This window comes from Haemorhous mexicanus, chromosome 10 (assembly GCF_027477595.1).
Source record: "Haemorhous mexicanus isolate bHaeMex1 chromosome 10, bHaeMex1.pri, whole genome shotgun sequence".
In the NCBI taxonomy this organism is placed as follows: Eukaryota; Metazoa; Chordata; class Aves; order Passeriformes; family Fringillidae; genus Haemorhous; species Haemorhous mexicanus.
In genome coordinates, this window is record NC_082350.1 from 25,905,143 (window position 1) to 25,921,861 (window position 16,719).

General features: G+C 52.2%; 1 protein-coding gene across 1 annotated transcript in view; it reads right to left on the reverse strand.

Moving 5' to 3' along the window:
• Positions 1-2,494, reverse strand: part of ARHGEF26 (Rho guanine nucleotide exchange factor 26) — a 28,153-nt gene extending 25,659 nt beyond the window's left edge. The window contains exons 1-2 of the mRNA XM_059855898.1: positions 1,445-2,494; positions 24-60 (exon numbers count right to left, since the gene is read on the reverse strand). Coding sequence (XP_059711881.1) covers positions 24-60; positions 1,445-2,479 — 1,072 coding nt within the window. The 5' untranslated portion in view covers positions 2,480-2,494. The remainder of the gene's footprint in view (positions 1-23; positions 61-1,444) is intronic.
• Positions 2,495-16,719: the final 14,225 nt, after the last annotated feature.

A 16,719-nucleotide genomic window follows, 5' to 3' on the forward strand; every position in this document is an offset into this window, starting at 1 on the left:
AGTCTGGACAGAACAGGGCTCACCTTCCCCATCGAATGTCCCTTGTCCTTTCAGCATCTTCTGCAGATCATTTTAAGAGAAAAGAGAGATATGTTAGAAGGAAGAGAATGCAAAATAATCACAGTAAGAAGAACGTCTGTTTTATTCAAGACTCGGGCACCAAATCATCAGGCCCTGATCTGTAAACTTCATGTGTTGGACAAGAGTTCAGTAAAAATAATTGTGTCACCAGAGAAAGTGAAAAGCTACCCTAGTTTCACTTCTCTCACGCCTTGTTTACATGTATTTTCAAAAACACACAACACGGGCTGGAGAGGGGTTCAGTGAACTCAGCTCATCCCTCTGTCCCAGGGCTGTCTGCAGAGGTGCAGCACTGAGAGGCTGCCCTTCCACTCTGCAAACAAAACCCCTCTGAGCACTTCCTAAGGGAGCCTTGAGAGCACAGCAAACCTCTGAAATAAAACAGCTGCTCTCATGCAACATGTCCCAGGGCCCAAGAGTCTATTTCACAAAACATCACTTGCAGAGAGCTCTGTAAGGACAATGCAGTTTCATGTTCTCCTATCTTAAACTTAACTCACTGTTTTAAGTCTACTACCAAACCAAACCACACTCTGCAGCTGTTTATAATTTCATCAATTTGTATTCCACCGCTTGCAGTGTTTTCACAGAAGCATCCACTACCATAATTTCAAACTGGCTGAAAACTGTTATAAACCTGATAATTAATTTAAAAGCTACAGCATCAGCTCTTGGCCTGATGTACTTTATTACACAGAAATCTATGAATACATTTCATACAGTAACAAGTTATATCTAAAATAAGGAAACACAATATTACATTATGATAAGTAAAAGAACACTATCAGTATGTCTTTATAATTTAATACACTAACATTCAGTGTAACTCTACTGAGTTACACTGGATTCTACAGGATTCTAAGGGATTACAATCAAGATTTAAAAACAGGCATGCTGCTTTTACTTTCAGGCATTAAAATACCTCAACTGATTTCTATAAATTTAAAAATCACTCAGTGATTTTTAAAAATACTTTAAAAGCAGTATCTCAGAGAAGAGAGGGAGTTCATTTTCTGTCTCTATTCTAGCACACAGACTTTATTAAGACAATGTCCCTTTTTTTTCCTGTTTACTCCTTTCTGGGACGCAGGTTTTAAGCCCGTGGTTCAGTTGTGAAAGCTGGAGAATCCAGCAGGAGAGGCGAGCAGGAGGCAGCCAGCAAAGGCTCTGAACCTCCTGAATTTCAACAGAGCCCGCCATCTCCAACACCTCACTTGGAAAACGGCACTTTTAAAACTCACAGCCACTATGAAAAGTTTTGCGTTAGCAAACAAAGCAATCTGAAAACTCCCAGCATTTAAGAAAAACGCAGTATCAGCAGGCCACACTCCCACGGAGCCAACACCTTCACCTATCACCTTACCTTTATCCTCCCCAGGCTCGAGAACTTCTCTTTATCTTCAACCACCGCTTTCAGGATGGGCTGGGACATTCTGTTTTTCTTCTTGCAGTTGGCGGAGCCGTCCAGGTCCACGCCGCTGACCACGGCCCGGCGGTAGGACGTGGAGCGCAGCCCGCGCCGCAGCGCGCCCGGGCCGCCCTCGGGCTCGTCCTCGGGGTCGCTGCCCGGGGGCGGCCGGGGGGTCTCCACCAGGCTGCGCACCTTGAGGCCCCGCTCGTGGCCCTGGGCGCGGCCCGGGGGCCGGCTCTCGGCCAGGCTGCGGGGGATCAGCTGCTGCGAGCCCACTCTGCGCGCCGCGGGGCTGTGCGTGCTCAGCAGCGCGGGGGGCTCCGCGCCCGGCACGGCCGGCGGCCCGCGCCCGGGGGAGCCCCCCGGCACCTCCGGGGGCCCGGCAGCCCGGCCGCGCCCGGGGGAGCCCCCCGGCACCTCCGGGGGCCCGGCAGCCCGGCCGCTCCCGGGGGATCCACCCGGCACCTCCGGGGGCTCGGCAGCCCGGCCGCTCCCGGGGGATCCACCCGGCGGCTCCGGGGGCTCGGCAGCCCCGGGGCACGGTGCGGGCTGAGCGCTGGCTCCGAACACGATCCACTCCTGCTGCGGGGCCAGCCCCGCGGTCCTGGGCGGCCGCGGCCGGCGGGCCTGCCCGCTGCCCGGCGGGGAGATGGTGCCGTTGGCGGTCGAACCGACGGGGCTGTCCGGAGCCAGGGCGAGCACCCGGGAGCGCCGCTCCGGGGACAGCGCGGGGGAGCCCGGCGGCCGCACGGTCCCGTTGGACACCGATCCCATGGCGGGGCTGCCGGGCGAGGGGGTGCCGGTGCCGGCGGGCTGAGTCACGGAGAAGGCGCACCTGTCCTCCACGGGGAAGTCGGTGACGAGCACTCCGCTGGGGCTCTGGTACGACTGCGGCCGCGGCTTGCTCCAGGCCAGCGGCTGCGGGCGGGGGGTCGCTCGCCGCCTCCAGCGCGGCGCGGCGGGGCCCGCCGGGGGCTGCCCATCCATCGCCGCCCGCCCGGCGCCGCTCGCGAGGGAGGCGGCGCGGAGCGCGGCTCGTCCGCCGCCACAGCCCCGCCGGGCGCGGGGCCAGCGCGGGCCGGGCCGGGCCGGGCCGGGCCGGGGAGGGCCGGGCAGACCGCACCGCCCCACCTGCGGCTCGGCTGGGGGCGGGCGGAGCGGCGCTTCCGCCAACGGCACAGCCCCTGCCCCGCTTGGGCCGGGCTGTCCCCGAGCCCTCCCCTGCCCCGCTTGGGCCGGGCTGTCCCCCAGCCCTCCCCTGCCCCGCTTGGGCCGGGCTGTCCCCGAGCCCTCCCCTGCCCCGCGCAGGTAGCGGCGCCCGCGGGGTGAGCGGGGCGAGCTCGCGGCCGGGGCCGGGCCGTGTTACCGTGGCTTGGGTGAGGAGAGCCGCGGGCAGCACGGGCAGCGCTTCCCCGCCTCGCGGTTGGCGGCAGCCCCAGCCCCGGGCTTCCTGCGGCGGGGACCCGCGGGTGTCCTGCCGGGAAAGGTGTTGGATTGTTCGCTGGGCACACCGCCGTGCCTCAGCTGTGCGGTGGTGCCGCCGCCGGGACCCCCCGGCTGTGCCCCTACACCTGCCCGTTCTTTAGAGGCACCTGGCCGGCTGGGGCTGCCTTGCTGCCTGCCGGCGAGCTGGGAGAAAGCTGGGAGAAAGGAACAGCTTCGTGGTACAGAAATGGGACGTCGGCAATGTATCTGCTGGGAATTCTGACAAACTGCATCACCCTGAAAAACCTGTGTCTGTAAAAATGGTGAAACTTGGCTGTGGCATTGGGACAACATATAGCTTAAACATATATCAATGGAGAGCAAATAGATTTTAAAAAGAAAAACAAAATGTATGCTCGTTTCTGTGCCAGAGCACGAGTTCTGCCGACTCCAGCAGCCCAGCCAAGGGTCCCTGCACTCTCAGGAGGGGAGAGCTTCAGCACAGAGTCCTGAAATAAAGCGACATGGGTGTTTTTCTGCTCCGTTACATTCAGTAATAATTACAACCTGCCCTTATTTTGCTATCTGCTCCTCTACAGTTAAATCTGCCTCTGCTTCCACTGGAAAAAAATAAGGAGTCCTGTGTTTTAAAAGCCATTTTGTCACAGCACAGGGAGCATTTACATTAGAAATCAGCTCCACTTTTAAATGCCACATTGGCTAGGAATGTAAAATACAATATAGAATGCTTCCCTAGTACTGAATCACGAAGCCGAATTGTCTGGTTTCCCACAAATGCATGAAAGGCAAAATCTAGGTGTGATTCTGCTCCTGTGTAATTGGCAGAGCAGAAATAGCTGGAATGTTTGGAGATGCAGGAGGCCAGGCCCTGCCCCACACAGTGACAGCTCTGCTGTGCAGGGGTGCTCAATAAACGACTTGCTTTTTTACAGATGGGCACCCACTTAGGCTCCTGGCTGAACCTGAAGGGAAAAGGGACAGAAAAATTTTGTTAGATTTGTAAATGTCCTCTCCATACTTGCAAGACTTGAATTTGCCAGATTTTATATATCACTGAATAAGAAAAAAAATTGGAGTAGATTGAAAGTGCTTTCTTGTCTTTTTAAATATACAAAAAATTAATTTTATACTGAGCCTGTTTAACAATCAGAAAAAATATAGAAGCAAATGTAAGGACCAGACAACTCTGTGTACATGCACTTAAACTTCAGATGTATTATTAATTCTTCTGCCAGAAGAACCCAGTAAAACAAAAAATCTTGCTTAGAATCCAATTAAGCAATGCACAAAGAAATTAAAATTAACAAATGTGTATGTCCACAAATGAGACAAGACTGCAAATTGCCACTCCAGCTTCAGACAGCCAGAGCTGAAGGGAGAAGCCACAGGCAGAACCTAAGATGTTGGTTTAGCTGTCACTTGGGATTTCCCAATGAATTATTTCTAAAATTATCTTTCAACTTTCCACATGCAATTGCCAAGGTATTGGATATAGTTGCAGCATATTACTTAACTCATAAATCCTAATTATTAATGGCTGAGGTAATCAGCTTTTACAAGATTACTCTCTTGCACATACTTATTCACTGTGCTACAATTACAGGAATAATTTTGATTCCTGAACAGGCACCTCAGTGTTCCATTTCATGCACAGTAAAAGAGAAACAAAACCTTACAATAATAAAATTGCCATCATAAGAAAAGTAAAATCAACTCTGTAATTTAAGAGAAGAAAGAAATGTACACATGGTTATTAAGCCTTCTGACAAAGGCAGGGATTCACTGAAATCCCTGGGACTGTTGTGAGGCAGTGCCCAAACTCAGGGCCCAGCTCCCTGGGGCCAGCTCCCTGCCCGGCACACAGCCTGCAGTGCTGCACCCTTGGCATGGGGGCAGGAACCTGCAGGGCAGCTTTCCACCCATCTCCACAGCCCTGCAGTTAACCCCCACATGGACCTCGAGCACGCGTGAGGGAGAGCTCCCATTTCCCAGCCACAAGACCTAAAACTGGTGCCGGGAATCGGCCCCAAACCAGAAGCATGTCTGTACCTGCCTGCAGGCAAACGCTCCACGATACCCAGAGCCCCTGTTTATCATAACCAGCATGAGGCAGGTGGGCCCAGCTGTGTTCAGTGGGGAACATTTTTATTGCCTGAAAATCTACCAAGGAAAATGGAGGATTATTCTTCTTCTCCCTGCATCCACATCAAAAGTACACTGTGCCTCTCTGTGCAAAGAGCAAATCCAGCAGTGAGACCTGACTTTATTTATGACCCAAAAGCTTCATGTCTCAAGCACAGTGTCCTGTAGGATGGTCCTGGCCATGTCCTGCTGTGCAGGTGACCCTGGCTGCTGGCTGGGGCCTCCCCAGGGGCATTCCCAGCACATCTGCCCCCTCTGTGCCTCCCAGAGAGGGCAGGGTGGGAGTGGCTCCAGGAGAAGTGCCCAGTTGCTGGTTAATCCCCAAAGGAATTGACTGGATGTCCCATCAGTGTTAACTGCCAGCTAGGGAGCAGCAGTACAAATTACATTCTTCTGAAACTCTTCTGTTTCCCTGGTCTGTTCACAGGCAGCTGAAGAGCCAGCCGTGCTCTGCTCAGAGCAAGTCTCTGTCCCAGAATTGGCATGCAGGGGGATAAGACTCCCTCTGTCCCACAAAAACCCTTCCCAAGCCCAGGAGTGACAGGGGTCACCACAAGCAAAGAAAAGACGAGGTGTCAGTGTGACAGAGCCAGGCACTGGGGAGATCCCCTGTCACTGGTTTCACTGCTTTTCCAGGGACATGAACCAAGGCAGTGGAGCCTCTTTCCAATGCAAGCAGCAGGATTTTCCCAAGGAGGACACGGTTACTCCAGCAACACAGGCAATCCCACAGCACTGCCAGAACTCAGGAAGGGTCCAGCCTTCCGACCTCCTGCCCCCTCCTTTTCTCTACAACTGTACATAGGCTGTGAGAGACTTTACTCTGAACACTGCTCAGCCCGATTTTAACTGTTAATCAATCCAGGATGGCAGAAGACATTTAATTATTCCTATTTTCCTCTTAATTGTCTTTTTTGGTGTTGCTAAAATACTCAGCAATAATAGAAAGCTTTGCAGCATTCACTAAAAGCTTTAGGGGAAAAGCACATCTCATTATACTGCAGGAATAAAGGACCTGGTAATGCGCATGGAGCATCAAAGTTGAAACAAGATGCTGTTTTACTGCTGAACCAGGATAAAAGAAAAAGAGTAAGAAAGAATGTGTACCCAAGAAACACAACTGAGGGCTGAGGCGCTGCTGTCTCTGTTACTCTTGTCATGGAGGTTACAAATTCTTGTCTATGATTGCAAAATGAACTTTGTATTTGCTAATATTCAGATTAATATTACTTGTTTCACAGCCGATTTTCTGATCGTGTCTTTTCCTTTGCTGCCTCAGAGGTGGGTGCAGAGATTGTCTCCTCTGTGAGAGAAGGAAGGTGCCTGGCAGCTCCATCATTTATAGAGCTGACTGGGAACTTTCCAACTGGAAGTGTTTGAGATTTCAATATGGTAACCGTATTTTGTGCGTGTGTATTTCATATTTTGATGTGAAAAACATTTCCCACCTTGCTTGTATAACATGCTCTTCTTTGGTTTTGCTTTTAATTTTCCAACACAGTTTATATCTCCCAATACTTTCACCAGTAAAACTCCCACAGGCTTCAAGGTAGATAATCATGCCCAGTTAGATTAGGTCAGTCTAACATTAAAGTAGGTATTTTCTGTCAAAGATTATCAAACTTTCCAAAAGTTACACCTATTTCTAATTTTTGTTCAGTGAATATGAAATGAATCTGAATATTAAAGGAGAATTGTGAAACTTGGAAGTGTGTCCCTTCACCTCCAGTTTAGTCATATACATTCTTTTTTCCAGTTTTACGATTCCATTTTAAAATTCTGACAGTGAATTTCCCCTCAGTAACTCAAAGGCCATTATTTCCATAGGAGAACAGTTAAGAGAAAGTCCTAGAAAATGTAGATAAAAGCTCTTTAATCTGATGACTGTATTTCATAAGATGTTGCTATTTAAAGAGTTTGCAGGATTTCAAACATGACCTAACAAAAGGATGGAGGCACTGCTTGCCATAGCTGGAGAGTTTTTGTGGTTGCCATTAGAAACTCAGCAAGCTGGGAGCCTGCACGGACAGTGTGTGCAGCTCAGGGCTGGCTCTGCTTTGTTCTCCCTTTGTCAGCTGTGCAAGAAGTGCCTGAGCAAGTGACAGGGGGACGGGCAGGTCTCCAAAGGGCTGCTGCTTGTTCCCTAAGTTTGGTTGCTGCTGGTTTCTTTGGTGTGGTTTTTATTTTTTTTTTTTTAAGGAATGAACATTCTGCCCATACAGAAATTTAAAAAAAAAAAAAGAACTCCAATGTTTTTTTATTTGTTTCCTTGTTGATAGATAGCAATTTCTGGGTGTGACACATCACTGGCACTCTGCAGTGGAAGAGGAGTCACCTATTCTCAGCCCCTCTCAGGCTGTGACTCTCAGCCCTTGGCCAGCCCTGCCCTTCCCAGGAGGTTCCAGGTGCCCACTGCTGACTGGGCATGCTGGGGCTCCACAGGCCCCTCTGCCTCTGCAGACAGAGCAGCTGCTGTGAGCAGAGGCTGAGGCTTTTCAAGCCCCTCTCTCTCAGGTGAGGTACGGGAGCCCCTGGCAATGGCTTCCTCGGCTGCAGGGCTCACCTCCTTCTGGCTGGGCAAACGTTGGACTCCATGAGCCTAGAGGTCTTTTCCAACATAACTGGTCTTGTGATTCTGTCATTGGGGTGAATTCAGAAATGCTGAACCTGATTTTCTTTCAAACAACTGATTAACCTGCAGTTATGTGCCAGATTTCTCCTTTGCTGCATTGAAATGCTGGAATTTTATGAATGCCATAGCAACAGCATCAGAAAGTGAGGAAATCGGGAGTGCGAGGCAGGGAAGCTTGTGTCTGTTTTTCTCTAATGAGCTGAAGCTCTGAAGCGTGCCTTTCCCCCTTCAATTCCAGTTTCCCATTTGTGCTCCCCACAGCCAGGCTCCACGCCTGGCTTGGCTGCAGTCCTGCAGTGGAAACTATGCATGGATGGATGCGTGCAGAGCCTGCCTGCCAGGGGCTGGGGACCTTCATTCCTGCCTTCAGCCAGCCCGGCCTTTGGGCTGCATTGGGCCTCACTGGACCTCAATAACCACGAGTCTGACCCAATTCCCTGATCTGCTTCGAGAGGCCTCTCTCACCCTTCCCCTCCCCCTGCGCCTTTCCTAAACATTTTGAAAAATTGGCACTTCTCCTGTTATCTTTCCTCTCCAAGCTATTAAAAGTGTTCCTAATTTAACTCTGATCCTACTAATTAGCTCAAATACATTTTAATTAGTGGGATTTTTCTGCTGTTGGACGTGCCAAAATTCAATTCTAAGGTTTCTCTAAGCTCAGTTTCTGAAGTTGTCTCCTTTATAGTCAGATCCAAGCTCTAATTTTCTAGCAGTCACTTCAGTGTTCTTCTAATTTGGAAATAATTTCTGTCATATTACCTGAGTCCTTTTTCCATCCTTCACCTTACTGTGACTTATTTCCTGACCTGTGACCACACAGAAGAGAGTTGAAATTCTAGACCTGATAGGTGCAGTCCTGAGGAGGACAAAAGGAGAGTGGGTGTGTAAATGAGGATATTGCAGGAGAGAAAAGGCCTTCAGCTGGAACAGCAGCGGGTCAGGAGCAGTGAGAGTCTGAGAATTCATACAGCACTTCTAACAAGACTGAAAAGAGAGAGACGAGGGGGTAGAGACACTCACGGAGCCAAAAACAGATTCCCAAAAGAAAGGAACTCTGGTTTCAAAAGGAAGGGAATAAAGGAGTGGATAGAGCAAGTCCTGCTTTGCCAAGGCCTCTGATGCAGCAGCATGGCCAGTGAACTCTGCCTGTGCAGCAAATCTGGCTGAGACCGTTCATTTTATCAGTGAAACAAGTCCCCACAGACAAAACAATTTTACTGCTTTTTAGTTGGTTTCAAAATTAGTCATGGACTGATTTAATTCCTTAAGTCAAACTGAAGGTGATCAAGACCTTGCAAAAGGCTTTCTTGCAGAGGCAGGGTTGGACCCAAAATAAGCAGAAGTCTTGCCCAGCATCAGTGCCATGGAGAATAAACTGGTTTATAAATGTTAATAAAGAGTTTAAATGCTTTTCAAGTTACTCTGACAAAACTTGGCACGAGAGCCATGCAAAATGATTTCTTGCAGCAGGTCAGCTGGCCAGCGTGGGCCCGGCACAGAGCAGAGGCTGGGCAGGATCCTTCCACATTCTTTACCTAGTTGGGAAGAGCTGGAAAGGCAGGAGCCTCTCTCAGAGCCTGAGGACACGCTGCTCCGATCTCCACCGGCTTTGCCAGGACCTTACAAGTACCTGGAACGCGAGGGGAACGCGGCATCCCCGTGGTGGCCATGGAAACAAAGGAGGAGCTGCCCTAGGGCCGGGACGGCACCTCCCGAGTGAGCAGGGTCCAGCAGTGCTGGCTGTGCTCTGTGAGCAGGGTCCAGCAGGCTGAGCAGTGCTCTTTGGGGACAGCACCTCCCGAGTGAGCAGGATGAGCAGTGCCAGTCCCCAGCAGTGCTGGCTGTGCTCTCTGCGTGCAGGATCCAGCAGGCTGAGCAGCCCCACCAGTGCTGCTCTCTGCCCCAGCAGCGCTGCTCTCTGCCCCAGCAGGCTGAGCAGCCCCAGCAGTGCTGCTCTCTGCCCCAGCAGTGCTGCTCTCTGCCCCAGCAGCGCTGCTCTCTGCCCCAGCAGTGGTGCTCTCTGCCCCAGCAGTGCTGCTCTCTGCCCCAGCAGGGCTGCTCTCTGCCCCAGCAGTGCTGCTCTCTGCCCCAGCAGCGCTGCTCTCTGCCCCAGCAGTGCTGCTCTCTGCCCCAGCAGTGCTGCTCTCTGCCCCAGCAGTGCTGCTCTCTGTCCCAGCAGTGCTGCTCTCTGCCCCAGCAGTGCTGCTCTCTGTCCCAGCAGGCTGAGCAGCCCCAGCAGTGCTGCTCTCTGCCCCAGCAGTGCTGCTCTCTGCCCCAGCAGTGCTGCTCTCTGCCCCAGCAGGCTGAGCAGCCCCAGCAGTGCTGCTCTCTGCCCCAGCAGTGCTGCTCTCTGCCCCACCAGTGCTGCTCTCTGCCCCAGCAGTGCTGCTCTCTGCCCCAGCAGTGCTGCTCTCTGCCCCAGCAGTGCTGCTCTCTGCCCCAGCAGTGCTGCTCTCTGTCCCAGCAGGCTGAGCAGCCCCACCAGTGCTGCTCTCTGCCCCAGCAGCGCTGCTCTCTGCCCCAGCAGTGCTGCTCTCTGCCCCAGCAGTGCTGCTCTCTGCCCCAGCAGGGCTGCTCTCTGCCCCAGCAGTGGTGCTCTCTGCCCCACCAGTGCTGCTCTCTGCCCCAGCAGTGCTGCTCTCTGCCCCAGCAGGGCTGCTCTCTGCCCCAGCAGTGCTGGCTGTGCTCTCTGGAGAGCTGAGACAGGCATCTGCAAGGACTGAAGCCCCAGAGTGCCCCCAGAGCACAGTGACAGTGCTCTGTGGCCTTCTAAGTGATGAGAACCCAGCTTGTCCAATCCTGTGGATTGTGATTCCTGTTTCAGCACTGCTCATGTTTGTACATGGTCTTACTGTGCTTTGCATTTCATTTTTACAGGCTGCTACTGTACATTTTGTAAGGAGGGGTTTTTAATGTTGAATTATGCTCCTCTGGGATACAGAAGACAAAAGGTACGAGTGGATTAAGATACTGGGCATAGAGCAAGAACATTTCTTTCTCAGAAAATGTTGCCTGGCTTCTTCCTAGCAAGTTCTGTGCCGTTAAATACCTCTGGATCCATCTGTGGTGTCAAAGTGCTTTTGTTTCATTTACAGTTCTACTCAGTTTCTCAGGAGATGAAAGGGAAATAAAGTGACTGAAAATGTTTTCAAGTGCAGTCTGAAAGCAAGAGAAACTTTTTGTTTCATTGCTTGGAAACCCCAAAAAGAGAACTGCAAGGAGCAGTTTGCTGTGAGACTCAGGGCTTCCTGTTCTTCTTGTTTCTGCATGTTCTTTCTCTCTTAAGAATTTAGACAAATAAGAAGAGGCACACTCAGCCGCTGGCATGCTCTGCCCCAGGGTGCTGAATTCAGCTGGCACTGCCCAGCCCTGTTCAGCACCTCCCCATGCAGGGTCAGTGCAGCCATGGATAGCATTCCCTGGGAATGCTGTGATGCACTTTATGATCCCGTGTTTTTCAGTGATAAAATCCAGGCACTAGAAGGAAATAGGGAACATGTTTTTCCCTCTAAGACAGAAGAGGAGAACATGTGTTACCAGCCAGTTTGCTCTGCTCAATACCTACTTGCTCTGTATTATAATTAATCAATTTTTCAAGTAGCAAAATAACCAAAGTACGTGATTTAGTCATTTCACTGTGAGTTACATGGGTTCGTTGAACAGACCAACTTTTTAAGCTCAGAGATGTTAAAAATCAGATAGAAGTGCTTTCATGAGGTGAACTGTTGTGTACTGAGGGGAGAGAATATTCATTTTTGGCAAAGAAGATTTTTTCCATCTGTATTTCCATGGGTTTCCCAGGGTGCAGTTGTGCCTGTACCTTGTGGACTCCTGTGACGTGGCAAGGACTGCACAATAAAGCTCCCGGGAAAGGAATTTGGTCTGAGAGTGCAGCCCCAGCCTGGCCCAGCCCTCACCTCTCCAGCTGTGCAACGAGGGATTCACAGCGTCCCAGCTCCTTGGGAAACGCTCCTAAAGGAGTGTGCTGACTTAGAATTTGTTTTTGGCTAATGCCAAGTGCAAGTTTAAATCAGTATACAATAAAAATGAAGTTCCTTGTGCCCAGCTGGGATGTGAGGGGAGTCCTTCAGCAGCTTCAGTGCTGAGATTGGGCCATCGAGGGAAACAGCAAGGTGCAAACTGTCACCACTAGAAACAGTGAAACAGCTTTCTTTTATAGCTTCCTTTTTTTAGATAAAAAGAAATATTTTCTTAGAGGAGCTAATGATCTGAAGAACAAAACACTAATTAAATGGGGTGTTTCCAGACCATAAAACCATGCATGTGCCTTAATGAAACAGGCACACAACCGTTCAACTTGTACCCTGATCCTCTTTACTTTGCTGTTGATGTTTAACTTGATTTCTGCCCACAGTAACATTCACTGCAGCACCTCAGGGCAGGAGGAAACTGGGTCTGGAACAGCCATTTTTTGTATTGCTGAAAGCCCTCAAACGTCACAAGAACTGGAGATGCTCGGGTTCAATCTGAAGGCAAGGCAGAAACACTGAGCAGTGACAGCACCAGTCCCTGCTGTGCATTTTAAACACTGCCCAGTGTCCCCAGAGATGCAGGGCCCAGCACAGCACCCAGCTTCCTCCAGGGCAGAACCCAGCCTGTCCCAGGGCCAGAACCCAGCCTGTCCCAGGGCCAGAACCCAGCCTGTCCCAGGGCCAGAACCCAGCCTGTCCAGGACAGAACCCAGCCTGTCCAAGGGCAGAACCCAGCCTGTCCAGGGCCAGAACCCAGCCTGTCCCAGGGCAGAACCCAGCCTGTCCCAGGGCCAGAACCCAGCCTGTGCAGGGCAGAACCCAGCCTGTCCCAGGACAGAACTCAGCCTGTCCCAGGACAGAACCCAGCCTGTCCCAGGACAGAACCCAGCCTGTCCCAGGGCCAGAACCCAGCCTGTCCCAGGGCCAGAACCCAGCCTGTCCAGGACAGAACCCAGCCTGTCCAAGGGCAGAACCCAGCCTGTCCCAGGACAGAACCCAGCCTGTCCCAGGGCAGAACCCAGCCTGTCCCAGGGCCAGAACCCAGCCTGTGCAGGGCAGAACCCAGCCTGTCCCAGGGCCAGAACCCAGCCTGTCCCAGGGCAGAACCCAGCCTGTCCAGGACAGAACCCAGCCTGTCCAGGACAGAACCCAGCCTGTCCCAGGGCCAGATCCCATCCTGTCCCAGGGCAGAACCCAGCCTGTCCCAGGGACAGATCCCATCCTGTCCCAGGGCAGAACCCAGCCTGTCCCAGGGCCAGAACCCAGCCTGTCCAGGGCAGAACCCAGCCTGTCCAAGGGCCAGAACCCAGCCTGTCCCAGGGACAGAACCCAGCCTGTCCAAGGGCCAGAACCCAGCCTGTGCAGGGACAGAACCCAGCCTGTGCAGGGACAGAACCCAGCCTGTCCCAGGACAGAACCCAGCCTGTCCCAGGGCCAGAACCCAGCCTGTCCCAGGACAGAACCCAGCCTGTCCCAGGACAGAACCCAGCCTGTCCAGGACAGAACCCAGCCTGTCCCAGGGCAGAACCCAGCCTGTCCCAGGGCAGAACCCAGCCTGTCCAGGACAGAACCCAGCCTGTCCCAGGGCCAGAACTCAGCCTGTCCCAGGACAGAACCCATCCTGTCCCAGGGCCAGAACCCAGCCTGTCCCAGGACAGAACCCAGCCTGTCCAGGACAGAACCCAGCCTGTCCCAGGACAGAACCCAGCCTGTCCAGGACAGAACCCAGCCTGTCCCAGGGCAGAACCCAGCCTGTCCCAGGACAGAACCCAGCCTGTCCAGGACAGAACCCAGCCTGTCCCAGGACAGAACCCAGCCTGTCCCAGGGCAGAACCCAGCCTGTCCCAGGACAGAACCCAGCCTGTCCCAGGACAGAACCCAGCCTGTCCAGGACAGAACCCAGCCTGTCCCAGGACAGAACCCAGACTGTCCAGGACAGAACCCTGCCTGTCCCAGGGCAGAACCCAGCCTGTCCAGGACAGAACCCAGCCTGTGCAGGGCAGAACCCAGCCTGTCCAAGGGCCAGAACCCAGCCTGTCCCAGGACAGAACCCAGCCTGTCCAAGGGCCAGAACCCAGCCTGTCCAAGGGCCAGAACCCAGCCTGTCCCAGGGCCAGAACCCAGCCTGTCCAGGGACAGAACCCAGCCTGTCCCAGGGCCAGAACCCAGCCTGTCCCAGGACAGAACCCAGCCTGTCCAGGGACAGAACCCAGCCTGTCCCAGGACAGAACCCAGCCTGTCCAGGACAGAACCCAGCCTGTCCCAGGACAGAACCCAGCCTGTCCCAGGGCCAGAACCCAGCCTGTCCAAGGGCCAGAACCCAGCCTGTCCCAGGACAGAACCCAGCCTGTCCAAGGGCAAAACCCAGCCTGTCCCAGGGCCAGAACCCAGCCTGTCCCAGGACAGAACCCAGCCTGTCCCAGGGCCAGAACCCAGCCTGTCCCAGGGCAGAACCCAGCCTGTCCAGGGCAGAACCCAGCCTGTCCCAGGGCCAGAACCCAGCCTGTCCCAGGGCCAGAACCCAGCCTGTCCAAGGGCAGAACCCAGCCTGTCCCAGGACAGAACCCATCCTGTCCAAGGGCAGAACCCAGCCTGTCCCAGGACAGAACCCAGCCTGTCCAGGACAGAACCCAGCCTGTCCCAGGACAGAACCCAGCCTGTCCAGGACAGAACCCAGCCTGTCCCAGGGCAGAACCCACCCTGTCCCAGGACAGAACCCAGCCTGTCCAGGACAGAACCCAGCCTGTCCAGGAGCAGAATCCAGCTGCTCTGAGGGAGGCTGCTCAATCATTTTAATAGGTTTTGCCTGTAGCACAAGATACAACAGCCTGTGGGTGTCCAACTATAGCCATCCAGGGACTGAGAGTTTAAAAAATCATTCCCAAAGCTCTTGAGAATTCCAAGGGAAATATTTAAGGCAGAAGCAAGATACACACAAAAGGACAGCCAGCTGCAGATGCTCTTATCCTTCGCGTGAAAAGCTAGGAATACTTGAAATACTCCAGATAGTTATGACTGGGCAGCAAACACCACAGCAAAGATCTCTTTGTTTTAAGTAAACCATTAACACAGCAGCCTAATCACAATGATAAAAACCACACTGATATTCTTGGACTAAACTCCCTCACTGTAACTGTCCATCCGAAACTAAAGCTACAAAAACTGAGATGCTTCCAATAGGGGAAAAGAACTCATAAAGAACAAGCTCCTGGGACACAAAGATTGGAAAGCTGATCTTTGAAACACAGGAGGCTTACTAGACGTATGATCTATTATAGCAAAGGATGTCTGCTCTAAAATTTCAGTCCAAAAATAGTCTTTCTCACAGAGTCCTACTCTGAGTGAATACATAATATTAATATAATATAATTAGAAACCTTTCTTTGTCCTTTGCGCAGTTAAATTCCAGTTCTTAATTACCAAACTGATTTAATCCATGGTTATGTTTTTAGAAAGAAAAGTGTGTTTTAACAACAGTCCATACCTGGTTTCCTCGCAATATTGCACCTGGAGGGATTTAGGTACCAATATATTTGGCATTATTTACATGGCTTCTGTTTTGAGCCAAACAGGTTTGTGGAGGAAGAGAAAACTAATGAAAATAAGTGTTTCTAAGTTCTCCTGTCTTTTATATCACATACACAGGTCAAACACAGCAAGGAAATAAGTCTTCAGTTTAAATACCTGCAGTTTTTATGTGGAGTTCTATACCCACAGGAAACTGATATGGAAAGGGAGAAGGACTGGACTGTCCCAAATCTGCTCAGTCACCTTGTTTTCATAAAACACATTTGTAGTTCTTTCCTTCCTTGGTGGAAAGCTCAAGAGAAGTATAGCTTTAATCCATAAAAAACATTAAATCACATTTGTAGATGGTGGGCCCTTGGCTCCATCCCTGCCATGGGAATCTCTCTGATGTGCTAACACAGGCCTTGGTGTCAGCCCTCATCCTGCTCAGGACAGGCCAGTGGGGCCAAGGACAGGACAATGTCCCCATCCTGATTCTGCCAGCAGAGCCAAGGACAGGGTCAATTCCCCAGCCTTAGTGTGTCAGTGTGTAAGGGAAAGGTGTTCACAGCAAGGGTGCTGCACCCTGGCATTCAGCACAGGAACAGGGAGGAGGGATGCTTTATTTGGGGATGAGTCTGGAAACACTGCTTTTATTCCACACACTTCAATGAAGGAATTACTTGGGCATTTTAGGCACATTATTAGTGATCTGTTCTTATATGTACAGATGGACATCCTGTTTTCCCTGGAGAAAAGGGAGCCACAGAAAGGCATGCAGAGGGGACCAGGGGCAGGGACAGTGCCACTGCACTGGGAGATGCCCCCAGAGTGGAAGGGCAGAACCAGGCACATCCCACTGAGCAGGACCAGGGCTGCTGGAGAAGCTGTGAAGGATCTGTCTGGAAGGATCCCAGAGACCCCTCAGGGCTGTAAGAGCATTGGAAAGGCCCCTGCAGAATGAGGGAGTCCCAGAGGGAAGCAGGGCTGGAAGGGGAGCTCTGGCTCTGTGCCCACTCAGCTCTGCATTCCTTTCCCTGGCACACAGCCGTGCCAGGCCTGGTGCTGAGCAAGGCAAACCTAATGCAGGCTCTTTTCCTCTTTTAGCACATGTGTTCATGAGTCTCATACCTGTGCGTGCTCACACACTCTCACAAGCGTTCATTAGGAAAGGAATCCCCCTGTGTCAGGTTCTTTGTGCCAGCCCTGCCCTCTGCCTGCTGGGGTTCCCAGAGCAGCAGCTCATGCACAGCCCTGGCTCTTGGGGAAACACAAGCATTGACAACCTGCCACTGACAAAGAGGAGGGCTCCCTTCACCCCAGGGACTGTTCTCCATGGTCCTGCTCCCTCCCGAAGGGGACAGATATTTCCCTTGTTTCTGCAAAGGGAGGACAGGCAAATAATGAATCCCAAAATGGGCTGTTCCTTCAGAAGCTCCCAGTAACCAGAGCCAGCTGTTCCCAAAGCACAGCGAGCTTTGCACAGGGCTGCAGCACAGGATAGCAAA